Raw genomic sequence first — 20,436 nt, 5'->3', positions numbered from 1 at the left:
AAAGGAGGACCAGAAGAAGACTCCCAGATAAGCAGACGACCCCCGGGAAGGAGGGATAGGAGTAGCTGACAGACGGGCTGGAGGTCAATATTGAGATTTAAACAGAAGCTAGCACTGGGGAAATCTTGTAATAGGAAGCGAAGTACTAGTCAGCAAAATGGGGTTCAGCAGCAGCAGGGGTGTGGGGGTCAGGCTACCAATCAGAGACTCAGACTTAGGAGAGCTGGCCAGGACCCACTTGTAAAAACTGGAGGAAAGGTGGGGATGGGGTTTTCGCACCAAGGCCATCAGGAGGCCAGCTATCTACATCAGACAGAGGGTTGAGACACCGGACCCTCAAATCCCTCAAGCTGCATGGTGGAGTGTAGGGGCTGGGACTGGACGAAGAGGTCAGAGCACTCCAGAAAGGTCAGAGCACTCCAGAGCACTTCCACCTGTGGGGAAGCAGACACAGCACAGCCACACTGTTATCAGAGTCTCCCTGCCTTCACATAGGCTGCCCGACATGCAAAGGCTGAAACGCAGAAAGCCCTTCTTCTTAAGAGTGGTGAGCCAATGAAAGAGGACACAAATGAGGCCTCGGTGCCCTGGCCACCCGGGCTTTAACGAGCATGTCAGATTCCTTCCTTCCTTCCTTCCTTCCTTCCTTCCTTCCTTCCTTCCTTCAGTTGTTTATTCGATGAACATGGAATGGATGCCTGCTGTATACTGGGCACTAGGCTGGGTGTTTCAGGGGGACTTGAAACCAAAGAGGACATTGCCCCTGCCCTTAGCGTAACTATAATGTAATGAGAAAGTGAAATTTTAAAAAGTTAAGTATAAACAGAATGTCGTAGGAGCAGAGAAGGAGTGACAACCTGTGTGTAGATAGGAGTTCAAGAAAGGTTTCATGAAGGTGACATCTAACCCAGACCTGACGAAGGCACAGCCTGTCGTCAGGAAAAGAAGCCCAGGGAAAGGAATTCTTGCAGAGGGAACAGCAGGAGCAGCACACAGAGGCTTGAGGGGCCCACGGGGCTGGGGAATTTCCAGCGTCCCTGAGTGGTTCCACCACGTGGTGCACGCACACAGGGAAACGAAGGGGTGGGAAGAAGAAAAGGTCATTTGGGGTCAGACTGATGACAGTGCTGGGGCTCGGGCTTTTGTCTCTGATCTGTGAAAAAGTGAAGGGGATTTTGAGCCTTGTTGGGTCCGGGTTTCAGAAATAACTCTGGAGAAGAAGGAACAAGGACAAAGCTTAGGAGGCTTAAGAGACAGTAGGTGTGGTGTTCACGGCCTGAACTTTGAGGTCCTATGTCAGGGGCCCGGGAGCAGCTGTGGGGGTGGAGTGCAGCAGGGGATGGGCAGGGCTCCCCTGGCAGAGAAAGACAGAAGCCCACAAACCAGCCACAACAAGAACGGCCGCTCAATTTAAATCTCATTTGCTGGGGTTACAAGGAAGGTTTCTTTGGGGAGGTGGAGTTCTGCTAATAAAAACATGTGTCCCCATCATGTGAAATACTGGTTGGGGTGAGCACGTACGACGGTGTGGCTGGGGAAGCGGGGCAGGGACGGTCATGAGAGGCCGCGCCGCAGTGCAGCTGAGGCAGGCAATAGCAGTGCTAATGCACTGTGGCACGCAGCCCGGAGGTGCGAGGAGACAGTCAAAGCGGATGTGGGCCAGGGATGCCTTTAACTGGGACGGCACAGAGGAGGGAGGCCAAGGCTGACCTTGAGCTCACAGGGCAGCCAGAGAGGGGTCAGGATTTGGGTTTGGGAACAAGGACGGGGCCGGACATGTAGACTAGGGAGAAATGCACCTGTGTTTCTATCGCCTCGACAGCCTGGGGAGTAAGGAAAGGTCTCACGGGGATAGCTAGACTTAAAAAGCAGGGATAGTGGGGTGATTGGAAAGACCAGGTGAGAGCCGAGGAAGACAGAAAGCTGGGCCAAGAGGAATACCAAAGGGCAGGCAGACACCGGAGAGGTGCCCGTGACGCAAAGGGTACCGTCATCACTTGCTTTCCGCCTGACAGATTTTACGGCCACTGACACACCATCTCTGCACCACACAGCGCTTTGCACAGGGCTTCCACGTCCCATCCTTCCTGTTACACAACCATCTGAGGTCAGAAGAGTAAGTAACACTATCCTGCTTTGCAGACAGGGACCAGCCTTCGGAGTTGCTTGACTTTCGTTGCTTAGGCAGCCAGCTGACAGCGTCCTCCCAGCATGAGGTCCCCAGTGGGGTGGCTCCAAGCAGTACGTGTCACAGATGTGACATCCAAATGCCGTGACGGGGATACGCTCACGAATGGAGCGGCTCAGATAACAGCTACCCGTGTGAAGCGCTCCCTGCACAAACTGGCAAGTTCCCCCGGGGCGTCCCCTCCTGGCATCCAGACCCCAGGGGCACACAGAAGCTGCAGCCATGGCTGCTGATGCCATGGTACATGTCCCTCTCGGGCCACGAAACCCTAGTACTTTCCTGAAGCCACTCTTTTACTTGTCCCCGAATCTGTTTCATTTGTGTAAGTCTTGACTCTTCAATGAGCTGGTGAGTTCCTCTAGGGCAGAGATTGTACCCTGGACCTTCTGACATTCCACATGACCTGGCAGGGTCGGGCACAAAGAAGGTGCTTCAAAAGTACTTGTCAAAAAAATAAGTAAATAAAAAATAAACAAATAAAAGTACTTGTTGAAAGCAGCAAAGTGACCTATTAAAGGAAATCTCAGACATAATTCATTGTGGTCACCTTTTTAAAGCTTCCCAAAAGCAGGTTTAGAAATTAGCCAGTATCCACCTGCATAATCGGTAACCGACAACATTTGACCATGAATACCCTAGCCACTTTTCTAGCAATCCACAATTTCTTTGCATGTTTTGAGATTATGACAGGTGCCTCCCTGGCAAGTCCCCCTGCCTCTAACAACCAATCTCTCTCTCCCTCCCTCTTTGTCTCTCTCTCTTCTCTTTCACCCAACACACACACACTCACACATGAACATGCGTGGCTCCGGCCAATGTAAAACACAGCCTCTCCTGCTTAATCTGCACACCTACAGGACGCTCTACAGGACAGCCAACACCAGGCCCGTTTGGAAGGGCTCGTGTCTCCAGACAGGGGCTGCCTCCAGAGTTCTCTCCATGCCTCGCCCTTCCCTAATTGTGAGCAGCATTGCCCCGGCATCCTATGAGTGTCAGACTGCCTGGTCACTGACACCTGGGGGGGACATACAACAGGAAAGAGAATCGAGAGCTTCTGCCTCTGGGTGAGCAATAACTCTGACCCGTGGTGTTTTCTTGTGGCTCCCTCCGTCCTCCTGAGTGTGGAATCTGACCTGTGCATCTGGTCAACCAAACACTGGTCAAGGTGAAGGTGAAGGAGGGTGTGTGTTCATGCAGAAGGTTCTATCAGACCCCACCCCAACTGGCTCACTGGATCCCGGATTCTGTGCTCTGGCATGCTAGTCCCTGCTCCTTTTATCCTGTACCACTACTCACCCACGGCATTAATCCACTTTATTTTAAAATTTTAAACCCTTGGAGTGGAGATACCAGAAGAAAGAAATGTATAAAGCAAACAACTAGAGAGCTTGGGAACCTCTGTGTGCCAGAGACTGTGAAGGGAATTTTACTGTGTAAAGAGAATTCAGTGCAAAGGCCCTGAGGTCTGAGCCCAAGTAGCCCAGGGAGGACAGAAGGCAGGGAGGGAGGGCAGGTTGAGTCAGGAACTTCATTTTCTCTCCCTCCCCCATATAATGTTTCTAAAAGGTTCTAAAGAAAGTGAGAGCAGCTGTTTTGCCCCTGGCCACCATCTGCTGATGATAAATATTTTATTAACCTCGGGTATTTGAGAGGTGGCTCTGAAGTTACATTAGAAGCAGAAGCGGCTTTCACTCCCAAAATGTAGGATGATTCTACCCCTAACCCCACCGGGGAGCACAAGACTGAATCACTCCAGAGTCTCTCCTTTCCACCCGTCTACAGCTCACAGGAGACTCAAGACCTAGCAACACTGGACTCCCCCCCTGGGGACTGCGGGTGCAAAGTGCCGGTGGGCATTAAGGCTGCTTACCAAGAGTTTCCAGAACTTTCCATGAGTCCTCACTACCAACCATGTGTAAAAGATTTTGGAAGTCCCCACAGCATACCAGGCTGGCTGCTGATGCCCACAGCTGCAGTGACTTTACTGTTCTCCCCACAGACAGGCTGTGTGTCCGTGGTCTCCGGTTTAAGACTGAAGGCCTGGGTGGCACAGTCACTAAGTGTCCAACTCTTGATCCCAGCTCAAGTCATGAGATCATGGTTTGTGAGTTTGAGCCCCATGTTGGGCTCTGCATTGATCATGCAGAGCCTGCTTGGGATTCTCTCTCTCTCCCTCTCTCTCTCTCTCAAAATAAACTAAAAAAAAAAAAAGAAAAGAAAAAGAAAAAAGATTGAAATCCCCAAAACAGTGAAGACACAAAATCTCCAGTAAACAGCAACCAAAGGTCTCAAAAGGCAAACCCCAAAGGCTGTCTGGTAGCACCCCCTTGACTACTTAAGGACTCCTCAACCGATTTCTCACCAAGAACTGAATTGCCTATGGAGCCCCTGGTTTCCAGAACTTTCCCTTCCTCTCTAAGGAAACCTCCCAGTGACAGGGCAGGTGGATCCAAGATCCTCTCCCTCTCCTTCTTTTCCCCTTCTCCCTTCATCTCTCTCTCTCTCTTTCTCTCTCTCTCTCTCTCCCTCTCTCCCTCCCTCCCCTTCCCCCTCCCTCATTCCCTTCTTCCTGTCTTTCCTCCCTCCCTGCCTCCCTTCTTCCCTCCTTACTTTCCCTCCCTTTTTCCTTCCTTCCCTCCTGCCGGATACTCTGGCTCTTTCTCAAAGCTTACAAGATCCATTATTTAACCGCAGTGTAAACATGGCTCCACACATCTGGGAGTTTTTCTCAGCACGTCACCACCGAAGTCCATGACTTCCTTCAATGCCAGAGTCACAACCCGCCTCAGCGTGAAGGATGAAAAGCAGCGACGCGGGGCCTGTGCTGTGGCCCTGCTGCCTGTCCCGTGCTCCTGGGCTCCCTGCCTTCCATGGCCATTGTGTCTCATGCCTTTGTACGGTGCCGTCAGGCCTGCAGATGGCCCGGACAGAAACCCTGTGAGGCGGGCAGGGAGGCTGAGGAGACGCCAGGGCTCGGGAGAACGAGACCCAGTCCTTGGTCCCTCCTCTGCTCGCACTCATCCTGGTCACCTCACCCAGTCTCAGGGGTTCAAATACCACCTACGTGAGGAAGGTTCCTAAGTCTATACCTGTGTCCGCAGGCTCCTACGCCTCCTGCCTCTTCCCCATTTCTGTGGATGTGTGATAGAGGGCTCGAGCACACCATGGTCAAAGCCAAGAGCCTGGTCCTCCCACGGGCCTCCCCACCAGCAGGCTCTGCTTGGATAATGGAACCTGCATCCTTCCAACCGTTCAGGCCAAAATCTTTGATGTCATCCTCGGCTCTCTTGTCCCCTACCTCCAGTCCATCAGAAAGTTCCATTGGCTCTACGTGAAAAAAAATGTCCACCTCTGCCCCTGCGACCCTGAGCCAAAGATAAAAGGAATAGGCACTAACACACCACACCACAGAGTCTGGGATCTGGTGAGCCAGGGTGGGACGGTACCTCTTATGTAAGAATCCCTCCAATTATTTTTTCCGCTGATCTACCTCTTGCTACCATTGCCTCCCACCAATTCCATCCCTAATACAACAGCCAAAGCGATCCCTTTACTATGTAAATCAGACCGCGTCACCCCTCCCTCAAAACCCATTCAGTCTAGAATATAAGGCGAAGTCATCCAGTGTTCTGTGAGGCCCCATATGACACCCCAGGCACTCTGGCCTCTTCGCTGTTCCCTGAACTCCTCAGTCACACTGGCTGATCCTTCTACCTAGAATGCTTTCCCCCAGGTATCCACACACCTCACTCTCTCCCCTCCAAATTTTTATTTACACATCAGCTCCTCGGGGCGCCTGGGTGGCTCGGTTGGTTAAGCGTCCAACGTCAGGTCATGATCTCACGGTTCGTGAGTTCGAGCCCTGTATCGGGCTCTGTGTTGACAGCTCGGAGCCTGGAACCTGCTTCGGATTCTGTGTCTCCCTCTCTCTCTCTCTGCTCCTCCCCTGCTTGCACTCTGTCTCTCTCTCTCAAAAACAAATAAACATTAAGAGTAAATTTTTAATAAGTAAATAAATAAAATAAACACCAGCTCCTCAATGAAGCCTGCCCTGAATAATCTACTTAAAATGGCAAGCATGCTCCCCTGCCCATGCTCTGCCTTTTCTTTGTCCTGTACACTTACTTACCTTCCAATTTACCTATTATGTTTGCTGCTTCCTCTCCCACTAGAATAAAAGCCCCATGGGGACAGGATCACTACCTACTTTGCTCAGTGATATACTGCAAACGCTTAGAACCCCCCTGGCTCGTGGAAGATGCTCAATAAATATTTGCTGAATGATGAATTGTTGTTTCCCGAGTTCACAGGGCTCTGAATGGCAGAAATGAGTCTAGAATCCTTGTGTCCAGACTCACAGGCCAATTAACATTTTTTAGCTATTTAAGCTTATAAAAGTAGGCTCACAGTCTTGTGGGAAGAAGCAGACAGTTATGTCAGGTGACAGTGCTCTGAAGCACTTTATTCACATGGTGGATGAGGGACAGAGAAAGGGCATGGGGACACTGTTTTAAAAAGGGTTGTGAGGGAAGCACTTTATGACAAAATGATTTCGAGCACTGACTTGAATAAAGTGAGGGAGTTACGCATACAGGTAAGTGGAGGAAGAACATTCTAAGTGGGCAGGGCAGGAAGTGCAAAGGCCCTGAGGCAGCAGCATGCTTGGTGTATCTGAGACCAGTATGGCTGAAGGATGAACAGTTTTACCTTATGTGCTGACTCTAAAATCGAAACCTTGTATAATAGCCCTAACATGGAAACCACCCAAAAGTTTGCCAACAGAACAGATGAACAAAACGGATGCCCTATAAACCAATGAGAATCACAAACCAAGCTATACATAGCAACTTGGATGGCTCTCACACAGTTTGGTCTCACTTAGGTAAAGTTTAAAAGCAGGCAAAAATGAAAATACACTTTTAAGGTGCACACATATGTGGGAAAGCTATAAAGAAAAGCCAGGAAATGACTATCACAAAGGTCTAGATACAATCAGGAGTGGGGGATACAGGATGAAAGGCAGCTATCTCTTGCCCTGGAAGGTGGTTACAAGAATATTCACTTCATAGGTGTTGTTTATACTGCACATATTTTTATATGTTTTTAATTTCTAATATTATACATATAAACCTGAGTTTTTAAAAGCTAGGAAAAAAATAATAAGAGGCAATACAGTAAACTCTTACCACCTTTCAGGCAGTACAAGGGACTGATAGATACACACTGTCTCACCAAAATTATTCCCTAAAAAAAGCACAGAAGAACAGAGTGCACAGCATACAGTTGGTACAAAACTAGTATTTATTAACCAGACTAAAAAGGATTTCCATCACTAAGTACAAAAAAAAAAAAAAAAAAACCTATTTTACCCAACATTTAAGCAGAATTTACTTTTTAAACAAAGGTGGAGTGATAAGATCACTTCAAGAGATCTAGAGAATGAAAAGTTCCAGGAAACCTAGATCATGCGATGCCTAAGGGAAAGAAATTTCATCTTCTCAGGAACTTCCAATGTCACTGAGATTGACTTATGCAACTCACGAATGGGGAAGAGGGACACTGGAGGTGGCCTGGGAAGAAAACCTTTAAAAGTCATCCTTAAACCAACCTTGAGGGGCTGACTTCTTGGTAAAGCATTTACCTCCTACTCATTGGACGTGAGGCCCTGTTCTGGGAACTGTGCCCTTGACCTCCACCCTTCTTCTCTTTTAAGAAGGTAAATGTACAGGCTTTGCAACAGATCCTTCCAGCCCCTTCCTGCAGCAGGAATCTTTTGTGCCTCTCTAGGCGCTTCCTGTGAATCACCGTCTGGCCCAGGGCTCCAGGCTTTGTACCTGCCAGTTCTGCAGGAAGTCATGGGTGAGCTGTGTTAGCTCAGACGAGCCTGCCACACATAATGGGAAAAGAGTCAGGCCATCTGGGCCCCGGGCTGAGAGATCTCACTGACACGAACACTTCAGCCAACATTTTTTAAAGCCCTTCCGAGGGGAGAAGACAATTTATTCAACTCAGAGGTCACGGGAGCCCACGCCGCGAAATGAAAAACTGCACACATGTGAAGAAAGGATTATTGTCCTTCTTGAGCTGGTGGTGACTGCCTTCCAAATAACTTAAACCCACCACTTTCCTTTCCCACAGGCACCTGCTTTCACCAGCCTGAATCAGAAAATCGGGTCCAGTGGCTCTCGATCCCAGGTTGTAACGATTCAGGGCAAGTCTCATCCGTCAAACACAGTTTCTAGCACACAGCCCATAAGCCGCTAGCTACACCCCTCCCTGCATACTAGGTGGCCCCTGCTATTTCTACGGCACTAGAATAGAATAGGAGTTGATTCCCAGCTCAGCCAGCTATGCCTCTGAGCTAGCTACAGAAGCTCTTGTGCCTCAGTTTCTTCAACTGTCAGGTGGGGATTATAGACCCAATGACAGTTGAGGCTCCTCATTACCATATCTGTACCTTTTCCCACGTACTGAAATTTCTCTGTCCTCCGAAATCAAATCACCGATGCTGGTGGTGCTTTGGCAGCCCCCGAGGGAGGGGCACGTCCCCAGCTGAGGTCCAACAAGGCAATGCTCTGTCTCTTTGTGTCAGCTGTCATCCTGTACACGAGTGGACTTTTCGTGGTGTATTTAATGCCACATCATTTGCATTTTTGTGCTATTTATTGGTGATTCTGCTGTTTAGAATGGCCCCCCAGCATGGTGCGGCAGAACTAAAATATGTGTGTTCGACGAGCCTCACTCAGGCATCAGTCACAGTGCCGCTGGCCCTGAGTGCAATGTCAATGAATCAACAATATACTAAAACTAAGGTGTCTTTACGCAGAAGCACACAGAAAACAAGATACGTGTGGACCAGCTGACAAGTCGACTCGCAGGACAACAACCCTGGATTTTCCCCTTGGAGCAATGAGTACTTTCAGTCACCATCTGCGGGGGCCACAGCACATAGCCACAAAGAATAACGAGAATCGGGTGTACCTCACAGGGTTACGGCAAAGATTTAAGTAACAGGCGTACAGGCAGCGCCCAGTACACGGGGAACGCTAAGCACGACCTATGAAAGGTCAGGAGAGCTGAGCGGGGAAGGCTCCCGTCCCCATCTCAGTCCTCACCCCCGTCTGCATACCCAAGCAGGAGCCGCAGACGGAACGTTCCTCGATGGTTCCGGAAGTTCCATTCTGTTGCCCACACTCACACGCCCTGTTCCAGGCCTTCTCAGAACCGCAAGGAACAACCATCAAAGAGCAAACTGAGGTTTTATTTTATTTTTCTCTACTGGGGACTCCAGGCACTGCAGAAAAAGGAAACCCCGACGGCTGTAAATTCTGAGAGATACGTCCGTAAATTCTGCTATCTGGCGCGGAGGCTGTGGACGGGCATGGAGGAGAGCAGGGAGCCAAAGACATGTGGAAGCTCATTACGTGGTTCACGTAGGTGGCTGAAGGGAGAGCCACAAACGAAAACTCAGCCGTGGTTGTAATTCTCCCGCTTTCTTCCTTAGCTTTTCAACAAGTGGACAGTTGTGGTGCTTATTGGTTATCGACAGCCCACAGAAATTAGAGCTTAGAGTAAGTAACATTTAGAGAGTAAGAATTGCACTTCTCTGCAAAACTTCAGTGACCCTCGTGAGATATGCTTTAGTGTCATTCCGTGGCAGGCTCTTCCAGGCCCCCCATGCCCGTCTGTATTGGATGTCATGTGGCAGTAAACTCTGGTGCCAGAGGGCTTGGACATCGCTCTGCTTAAAGGCTGTGCTGACTGCAGCTGCGCCTCTAGAATCATATCATTTCAAGGGTCACAACTCACGCTCATGGGGGATTTTTATATGGCAAGAGTATGCTTTCATCGCCGATGGAAGAAAGCCATGCTATAAAAGTGAAATAAAAACCAATGCATTAAGCTCACTGAGCTCAAACATTTTCCCAAAAGTACCCCGTAGTGGGTTGAATAGCATCCCCTAAAAAGATACGTCCAAGTCCCAACCCCCGGTTCCTGTGAACGTGACCTTATTTGGAAATAGGGGCTTTGCAGGTGTGATTAAGTTAAGGATCCTGAGACGTGATTAACCTGGATTTACAATGGACCCTACATCCAATGACTGGTGCCCTGGCAAGAGCAAAGAGATAGGCATTTGAGACAGAGGAGAGAGCACAGGGAAGAAGACAGAGGCAAAGTCTGCAACTGAGCTGCCAGAAGCCAATGACACCAGGAGCCACCCAAAGCTGAATCCTGCAAGAAGCAATTCTCCCTAGAGTCTTTCTGGCTTCCAGAACTGTGAACGAATACATTTCTATTGGTTTAGGCTACCAAATTCATGGTAGTTTGTTGCGCCAGTCCTAGGAAACTAACGATACGCACCCCATACGTTCCTTTTAATTAGTAACATGAAACCTCGAGCCAAAAAGTCATTCACTGTTTTACAGACAAATGATCAATGAGCTCGCCATTCCAAAAGAATCCATTTGTCCTCCATGCACGTTGGTTCGTTGTGGTTTTGATCACTATTTACATTAGGGAAAGGAATTAGTGCAGGGAAGAATGGCACGCAGAACCTCCGACCTTCCACGGTGACTGAAAACAGGAGTCTTCTAGGATTCCGTCCTAAAATCGGAGTCAAGGGCAGAAAACTGTGAAACTGAACAAAACCTCTGCTTTTCTTTGGGCCTGGAGCCTGGTGTCAAGGTCAGGCCACGTGTCCTTTCTCCAGACCTACTCTCAAGCTTCCTGGCATTAGAGAGGACTGCTCACCTATTCGCTGGTGAAGCAGCCCCGGGCGGCTAAGGAGTTGGGCAATCTGGCTGGGGTGGCAGCACCCACCTTCGAACTGTAATAAGCACAGGTGAGTGACCGAGGGATGAAAAGGAAGTAAAGAGAAACCATCACAACCTGGGGAAACTTTCCAAGGCTTCATCACAAAGCTGGCAACTGACATGGGCCTTAAGAAGAGTAGACTCTTGAGAAGTAGGACAGAAAAACAAAAAGTGAGGCCCCTGGGTGGCTCGGTCGGTTAAGCGTCCGACTTTGGCTCAGGTCGTGATCTCACAGTTCATGATTTCAAGCCCCGCTTTGGGCTCTGTGCTGACAGTTCAGAGCTTGGAGCCTGCTTCAGATTCCGTGTCTCCCTCTCTCTCTCTGCTTGTCCCCCGACCATGCTTAGTCTCTGTCTCTCCAAAATAAATAAACGTTAAAAAAAGTTTATAAAAAGAAAAAAACAAAAAGATGTTTAGCTACCAAATGTGACATGGGCAAAGACACCAGGAGGGAAAGCAGTGTGACTGCACCTGTCACAAGCAGAAACTAGAGAAAGCAAAATCAGAGAATCTGGGGAAAGAGGAAGCACGAAAGAAGGCACGGAGGGTCAGCACAGAACTGTGTCCTGCACGCTGAGAATACAACATCACACTTCTTTCTCTTGTAACCTTCAAGAGAGCAGTGTTCATGTAGTCAGCCAGGGGGCAGAAACCGGACTTCACGGTGGATGGCTGCTAAAGAAGACAGGGAGGGGGGCACAGTGAACAACTCTTTCAAGACATTTGTGCCAGCCACAGAGGAAAGCAAAGGATGGCAATTAAAGGGCTTGGCCATATCAGGATGAATTTTCAGTCAGGGGAGGCCTCAGCATATTTCTAGAACAAGGGGAAAGAAAGAACCAGTGGAACAGAGAGAAATACAGATCGCAAACCAGACAAGGGACATGCTTTTCCCTTCAGGTACACGGTTCCAGAAAAGGCAAAAAGAATGAGGTCGAAACATAAAAGGCATGATCAGACTGGCAAAGGAGGAGAGACTAAGAGCCGGTTTTCGTTAAAGAACAAGAATCCTTAGTGCATTCTGGAACAGGATTGCAGGTGACCATGCAGACAAAAGACAAGTGTAATTTCCCCAACCATACCTCCTCCAGGTACCGTTACCTAAGGGCATGAAGCAAAACTTGAAAACCATTACTTTACCATCAAGGACTTAGCTGAGAGGAGGGCATCTATACAAAACCTTTCTTTATAAACGAAAGGAAAAAAAAGAAAAAAGATGATGTAAAGAATGAAGTTCTCCATAAAATTAAAATTAAGGCCATCTGGCCACATGATTTCACCACACCAAGATTTCAAACCAGTCACTCTGGAAAACAATCTGGCAGTCTGTCAAAAAGTTAAATGTAGAATTACCATACGACCCAGCCATTCCACTCCTGAGCATATACCCATGATCACTGAAAACACACATCTGCTCAAAAACTTGTACACAAACGTTCACAGCCCCAAAGCAGAAACAACCCAAATGCCCATTGGTTGATGAATGGATAAGAGGTATGTAAATCTTACATCATGGATGAACCCCAAAAACACGATGCTGAGTCAAAGAAGCCAGACGCCAAGGCCACATATGTATGATTCCATTTATACCAAATTTCCAGAATAGCAAATCTATGAAGACAGAAAGCAGATTAGTCGCTGCAGGAGAAGGGGCCGGGCAAGGAAGGGAGAGTGGCGAGTGACTGCTTAATGGGTGTGGTGTTTCTTTCAGTAGTGATGAAAATGTTCTCTATTAGAGAGTGGCGATGATTGCACAACTTTGTGAATATACAAAGAAAAAAAAAAAAACACTGAACTTCTCACTTTAAGAATAAATAAACAAACAAAAAGGATTTCAAACCAGACCTCCTGATGACGTGAGTAGGAAAAAACATACAGGTACCCACACACACACCTATCACTGCCCCACACATCAATCACTAAGTGGCTCTTCCCAAACCTTGCTACCCTGAAACGATGCCAGAATTGACACTAAACCACAAAAGACCAGTCCATTCATATTCACATGCTCAGAAGAATAACAATGATAATTAACAACAACTAGAATTTATTGAGTGTTTACTATGTGTCAGACATTCTACTAAACACAGGGATTAGCTCATTTCATTTCTCATGGAAACCCTTTGAGGTACACACTGTTCTCATCCCCATTTTATAGATGAGTAAATTAAGGCACAAATAAGTTCCATAATTTGTGCCCAGTCACCCAGTTGGAATTTTCACCCCAAACAATCTGACTCGTGAGGACTATACATACTGTTCTGTCCCCCATTGGCTCCATCCTCCTAAAAATCACTTGCAAAATGTACTGACTTACAGTAAACCAGGGCAGGTCAAGATTTTTAACTCCAATAGCAATCCTGGATGGAAGACTGGAAAGACCCAAGGCACTGAGAAGGAGTGCTGTATTTCTAGTGACAGTGAATATTGACAAGTTGGATGTACAAGCCAAGCATGAAATTCTAGGTTGTTACCCACTTCATTTGGGACCAAGGGAACTTCACCAGATGTCTCCCTGCCCATGTTGACCTAACAATCTAAGTGGGAAACGATCAGCAAGGGCACACAAAAACATGGTGTATTGTGTGTACAATTGTTTATATATAAAAGAACTTGACCTGTATGTTTACATACATGTGCGCTCACTAAGCAGTGAGGGGCAGATGGTAAATCCCAAACCCTAAATCATAGGAGTGAGAGATGAATAAGCAGAAAGCAATCCAAGAAGACTGCTTGGGGGCGGGGGTGGGGGAGGGTGTTGAGAAACAGCATTTAGGAGGGGTGGGAAAGATAAAGGTCACTCCTTGAGGCAATCGTGAGGGGAATAAGAAGGCTGGATGGTTCCTAGAGCGGCCAGGATGCCTGTCTGGTTAAATCAAGGAGTCCGCAGTATTTAATATGCTGGAAAATAAGAGTGGGCAGACAGTAAGGGGATACATAAGACCTCAAAAGTCAAGGGAAGTGTTTGGACCTGACAGAGTAAGAAAAGGTAAATCATGCTTTGGAAAAGTAACGAAAGCTTTATCTTGTTAACTGTACATTGCATAAAAAAAACACTGGCTTCAATATTTGCTTACCAAACCCTTGACTTTCACTTCACGTCCTGTTCCCTAATTTCATGTTAAATCTTTCGTTTCTATCCCGTCTACCTCCAAGGCATGCCCTTGTGGAACCTTCGTTTCATCAAAGCGGAGGTACAAAATAATTGCTTAAAATGACAGCCCCGAACAAAACTGTGTCGTACGGCCCTTCAACAAAGCCACGCCAAATGTGCATCCAATTTCCTCACGCTTCCTAACTTCACCTGTAATGAGACCACATCCCAGTGAACAGGATGCCCCTTCAGAAAATAGGCATTTTTTTTAATGTGAAAAATATCCCCTGTGCTCAGTCACTTAAATTGTCTGTCTTTGGTAATAAACTTGAATGCAAAGTATCCAACTTGTTTTTTTTTTTCCCCCTGGGTGAAACAGAAACTCACAGGCGTCCGTTTCACTGAAATACGCCTATCCGTACGCAGTCGGTCACAGCAAAGGACCCAAATCGAGCCCCTTTGCAAACTTCTCTCCGGTCCCTCCCTTGGCGCGGATTTCCACACGCATCCACCCGGGTCTCCGGCGTCTCCGGGGATCTGTGGCGGCGGGCAGAAGTCTCACCCAGGGGGCAGGGTCTCCAGGAAGGGACCAAGGGGCGCCTCAGGGGGCACCGCGAAGCCCAGCCCGCCTCCCCAGCTCGGACCAGCGCGCAGGCACCAGGCTCCGCGCGGCCGGCCGCGCACCCACCTGACCAGGGGCTCCTTCTCGGGCACGGCGGGCCCCTCCAGGCAGCTGCACGGGCAGCAGCAGCACACGGTCCTCAGCCAGTCCCGCGGCCCCATGGGGAGCGAGGTGCCCCACGGCGCCGGCACACTGGGAGACGGCCGCGGCGGCGGCGGCGGCGGCGAGCGAGCGCGGCTGGGGCGCGGCCACCCGGCCGGCGTCCAGGTGCGGGGACAGTCGCGGGGCCGGGCGTCGCGGGCCAGTCCGTGCGCATCACGCCGCGGCCGGGGACGCGGGCGAGGCCGAGACGCCTGCACGGCCCAGGTCTGCGCGGCCGCGCGCTTTCCTGCACTTAGGTTTTGTTTGGGGAGCGTGTTGCGCTGGGGCTTTTTCTCCCCTCTTTTCTTTTAATTCCCCAGGCGCAAATGGGGACGCATGCGTCCCCAACACGCTCTGCTGCTGCCCTCTAAGGAGGAAGCAGGGACTCCAGGCGGAGGGCAGCACCGACGGGCAGCCCCGGCTGGGGGGGAAGGCGGGGCAGGCCCCGAGTCGCCGAGCACGAGGTTGGCCTGAATCTATTCATACTTTTTACTGGCTTCACTCCCGGAGGAAATAAAAGGTCCTCCTTCCTACTCCCGTGCCTTCAGAGCAGTGCTTAGGGCGGATTTTTACCGCGTCAGCCCCACACAGAGTAAAAGCTACCAGAAGAGCACGCATTGACACATTACAGAAGTGGGTTTCTGGGGGCTTTTTTAAGATCTTTTGTTTTTAAGTCATCTCCACACCCAACGTGGGGCTCAAACCCCCGAGAGCAAGAGCCCCACGGTCCCCCACCTGAGCCAGCCAGGCGCTTCCAGAAGTAGGTTTTTTAAAAGTACTATATCGCGATGATTTTTTAAGTCGTTTTCAGGGTCACTGGTCCTTAAGTAACTCCCTTAAAAAGGGGGGGGGGAGTGTGTGGGCAACCTCTATCATTAGTTCCCTGCAATTTTCCAGGCTATTTATACTCTTATTTATGCTTGTAGGAACTTGCAAGTATATGTACTTACACCCCCCCCCCTCCTTTTTTCACCCAAAGCGTGACATACTCCACATATTTCTGCCCTGGCTTGTTCCACTCAGTACATCATGTAGACTGTTCCACATCAAGCCGTGTGTTTTTCCTTTATCACTTTAACAGTTATATATTGTGGAGTCATACAGATGCCCATATGTGATTCAATCGGACCCCCTATTCAGGGACGTTTAAGTTCATTCCAACTTTTTGTCACTAAAATAATGCTGCAGGGCACTGGGGGGCTCAGTCTGTTAAGCTAAGACTCTTGATTTAGGCTTAGGTTACCATCTCAGGGATGGTTCCTGTGATCCAAGCGCGCTCTCTCTCTCTCTCTCTGCTCCAAATAAATAAACTTAAAAACAACAACAACACATATATCTATTGAGTAAATGCTTGGCAGCTAAATGTTGGGTCATAGGCAAGATGCCTTTTTAAATTTTGATGGATCTTGTGATTGCTCTCCAAGGAGGCAATTCCAATTTGTACTCTGACAGCAACATGTGAAAGTACCTATTTCCGTATGCCCCCACCAGTCAAGCTCCCATCTAATTTTTCATCTTTGCCAATCTGATTTACTCAGCAAATACTTTATAAGCATCCGTTATGTGCCAGACTTGTACCAGGCGCTAGGGATACAGCAGCAAACAAAAGAAACAAAAATCCCTATTCTCTTGGAGCAAACGTTCTAGGCAGCGAGTTAGACAAACAAAACAAGTGTGTTCTTTAGTGTGTTAGTAGGTAATGTGGGCTATGGAGGAAAATAAGGCACAAGAAGTGCCAGGAAGGGGTGTGTGTGTGTGTGTGTGTGTGTGTGTGTGTGTGTAGTGGGGAGAGGGATGTTGTCCATAGTTTTATATAGGGTGGTCACAGAAAGCCTCCTAATATGGTGACATTTAAGCCAAGACTTGAAGATGAGCAAGCCAGCTATGGTATCACAGGGAAAGAGCATTTAAGGGAGAGTGAGACTGTGTGCAAAATCCCAGAGGAGAGAGAATAAACTATAGGGTGCATGAGAAAGAGAATTCTAGGGGCCCTGGAGAGGTGTGGGCCAGTAGGAAGAGTAAAAGGAAATGATGGAATCAGGGACCACGTAGGACTGTGCAAGGATGCCGGATTTTGCCGAGCTAAGCTCCGAGTTGGAGGGTTTTGAGTAGAGGGAGTGATATGGTCTGCCTGGGTGGTTAACAGGATCCTTTGGCTGCTATCTTGAGAAGAAACTGGCTGCAAAGGGCCGTTTAGGGAGACACAAATGGAGGCCATTCTAATGATCCAGGTGATGTACCATGGAGATAGCAGTAGAGGTCGTATGGACTCTGGATAGAATTTGTTGTTTGCTGTTATTGTTGTTTTAATTTTTATTTATTTTTGAGAGACAGAGCGCGAGCAGGGAGGACAGAGAAAGAGGGAGACACAGAATCCGAAGCAGGTTCCAGGCTCCGAGCTGTCTGCACAGAGCCCGACGTGGGACTCGAACTCACGAACAGTGAGATCATGACCTGAGCCGAAGCCAGAGGCTTAACTGACTGAGCCACCCAGGCACCCCATGGACAGAATTTGAAGGTAGAGCCAACAAGAGTTGCTAAAGTATTGGAAATAGGGTGCGAAAAAAGAAAGAAGTGACTCCAGGTGAGGGCTGACCAGCTACAAAGGTTGAATTGCCATTGATTGAGATAGAGAAGAGTGTAGGGGGAGCAGGTTTGCAGGGGTGAGGAGGAAGACCAAGAGTTTATTTTCAGAAGTGTCGATTCTCATGGGCAGTGGATTAATTTTTTAAATATGTTGCTACACATAAGCGTGTCCTGTTGTGGCTACATTAGAAGGCCGAGGGAGTTTATCAAGTGTGTGTTCGTTGACAGGCTGACTACCGAAGGATAGGAAGCAGAAAAGGAGGTTCCTGTGACTCTGACTTAGCTGGGGAGACTGGATGTGGACCCATCATGAAAAACTAACCTGACAAAAGTAGCAGCTACTGGCAGGCAGCACGGGGCTGTGGTATCCAGCCCAGCACCAGGCCATTTATCACTTGCATCTGTGGCAGGACGGAGGCTGAGTGTTGCCCTGGACAGCAAACTTCCCACTAGCTGGAAATCCCCTTGGGTGAATGCACTAGGTTCTAAAACTGGTTTTTGAATGTGCATCAACCCACTTAGGTTCAAGCAGAAAGTCGGTAGAGAGGGCTGCCAAAATGTGAACCCAGCCAGCAAAAAGATGAACTCTCGGGTCTGGCAGCTACTATTAACTACTGGAGTTGAATTTATCGAGTGGATGAATTACAGAAGGCTTTCAGCCTTTGGAAGATGTAGGTGCCCTGCCCTTTTACTGGCTTTGATCTTAGACAAGTCATTTTTCTGAACCGCAGTTTTCCAATCTGTGAAATGGAGACGATGAATCTGGCCCTACTGAACGAGATACAACTGTGAGATTCAAATGAAATGGTTTAAAAACCATAAAGCACCTTAGAAATATCAAAGTTCAACACTATTTGTTGGGGTTATTACGGAGGATGGCGAGATTATACACAATGCTTGGCTAGCTAAAATGTAACACGGAGATCTTGGTGGGGGCATGGGAACAGAAGGGGGGTCCCCCCATTCGGGTGGAGGCAGCGGGAAGCTACGTACATTCCCAATGGCTTGAGGAATCCTTTTCACCTCTTTCTCAGCACAGAGAGGTAAAGTAACAGCCTCCACGAGGCCCTTACCTGGAGGAAGGGATGCATCGGGAAGAACATCCACGTGTGAAGGAGCCAAAGCTGCTCGCACTGACCCTTGTGTTGTTAGGGCAGAAAGAGGGAACTTATAACCCAGTTCGTGCTTCCGTTTCAGATTGGCACCCACACGTTGCCGGACGTCGACATCCAGAGTGCCGTTTTTGGGAAGCCATGGGTTAATATCTAAGGCAACCCGAAGCATATGCCGTAATTGTTTCTCATTTCTATCTGCCCCATTGGCTTCAAGTCACTGCTTTAGGACCTTGATATATCGCCTTTGTTCAGAGCATGAGGGTGCCCCACGTAGAAAGTCTTAATAACGCACGAGAGTAAAGAGAAAAGGAAAACAAAACCCAGGCCTGAAAAGTTCCAGAACTCGGCTGTTCTCGGAAGAGAAGCCGGCAACTTACTGCGCAGACTTTCATTTTCAAGCGTCCCTTCGGGTCGGTCTCAAGCGCTCACACGGGGCACCACTTGCCAGGAATGGACGGCAAACCCTGTGCTCACGGAGGAAAGATTACTCCACACTTTGCTAGGAGAGACAGGAGAAGGCCTGGGGGTCAAAGTTTGCAGACGAAGACCCCGTTCGCCTCACTCGTATTCTCGTTTATTGTGGTGTCAGGTTAATCATAAATCTTAGTGGGCTTGTGTACAGAGGGTGTATGACATTCCGGGCGTGCAGGAACAAAGGGCACATGACTTAAAGGTGAACAAGCACAAGAGACTAATAAAATCAGAGGTGGGCAGCAAGGGCCTATGTGTCCTACTGTTCTGCTAAACTGAGAATACAATGTAGAGATAACAGAGTTCCCCAAGGACTGCAGAAACACTTGTCAGGGCCGCCTAGGCATTCCGCAGGCAGGGGGGCTATGCAGGCCTGGGCATTCCAAGGTGCCCGCACCCCCTCCAAGCTTAACTGCAGCCCACCAGAGATCTCCGTGTTACATTTTAGCTAGCCAAGCATTGTGCATAATCTCATCATCCTCAGTAATCATCCCAACAGCTATTGTTTTTTAATGCTTATTTATTTTTGAAAGAGAGAGAGAGAGTACAAGCAAGGGAGGGGTTCGTCAAAGCAGGCTCATTGCTGACAGCAGAGAGCCCAACGTGGGGCTTGAACTCACCAACTGCAAGACCATGACCTAAGCTGAAGTCTGACGCTTACCTGACTGAGCCACCCACAACACTATTGATTAAATCCAGTATAGGCCTGTTGGGCAAATGTGGATTCCAATGTTAGTGGGCTTACCTATGACAATACTTCTTTTCATGTTTGTAACTCTGCCTTGTGTGGGCATCTTTTACGTGGTCTGTTTCAGACATGATATTCTAGAAAGCCAAGGAACCACATCTACTTAACGAACGTGATCAGGAGGTTAATGCTCTGTGCCTTACGAAGAATCATGTATACTGTTGGCCTGCTCTAACAATTATTAACATTTTTCTTTTAAAATTAATTTTAAGTTTTAAAACTTATAAATGAAACGTTCCTCTAAAAAAGTTGAAATATTACAGGGTAAGTTCCTTCTGACCATGACCCACAGTCCTGTTCACTTTCCATCCTGTCCAGGGTAACCTTATTATCAGTATGGTACCAACCTGTTTCTGGACAGACACGCACTTACGTGCCCCTGTGTTGTCTAATAACATCACTGTGTGTGTCATTATTTTTGGTAGTGTTTTGTTTTAATAGAAAAGGCACACATTAATCTGCCAGCTTTTTCCTCCTAATAATAGGTCTTAGATGTCTATCCAATTAATGCATATAATAGTACCCCATTCGTTTTAAGTGATGTGACTCTTCTATTTATCAATTTTTAAAGGATTGTTATATCTGTGTTTTTGTAGTGCTTCTCTTCCCAGAAGTTAAATACCTGTATGATTTCCCTGTTTTTGGTAAACTGGGCCTT

General features: G+C 48.3%; 1 protein-coding gene across 2 annotated transcripts in view; it reads right to left on the bottom strand.

Annotated features, from left to right (window-relative positions):
• Positions 1-19,133, bottom strand: part of MREG (melanoregulin) — a 61,581-nt gene extending 42,448 nt beyond the window's left edge. The window contains exon 1 of one of the 2 annotated variants that reach the window (XM_060623496.3): positions 18,937-19,133. Coding sequence is in view for 1 of the 2 variants with exons in the window: in XM_060623495.3 (XP_060479478.1) it covers positions 14,784-14,878 (95 nt within the window). In the remaining variant the exon portion in view is untranslated. Of the gene's footprint in view, positions 1-14,783; positions 15,258-18,936 lie in introns of those variants that run through there. The other variant, XM_060623495.3, reaches the window with a different exon arrangement.
• Positions 19,134-20,436: the final 1,303 nt, after the last annotated feature.

This window comes from Panthera onca, chromosome C1 (genome assembly GCF_046562875.1).
Source record: "Panthera onca isolate mPanOnc1 chromosome C1, mPanOnc1 haplotype 2, whole genome shotgun sequence".
Taxonomy (NCBI): domain Eukaryota; kingdom Metazoa; phylum Chordata; class Mammalia; order Carnivora; family Felidae; genus Panthera; species Panthera onca.
This window is presented reverse-complemented; position numbering and strand designations above follow the sequence as displayed.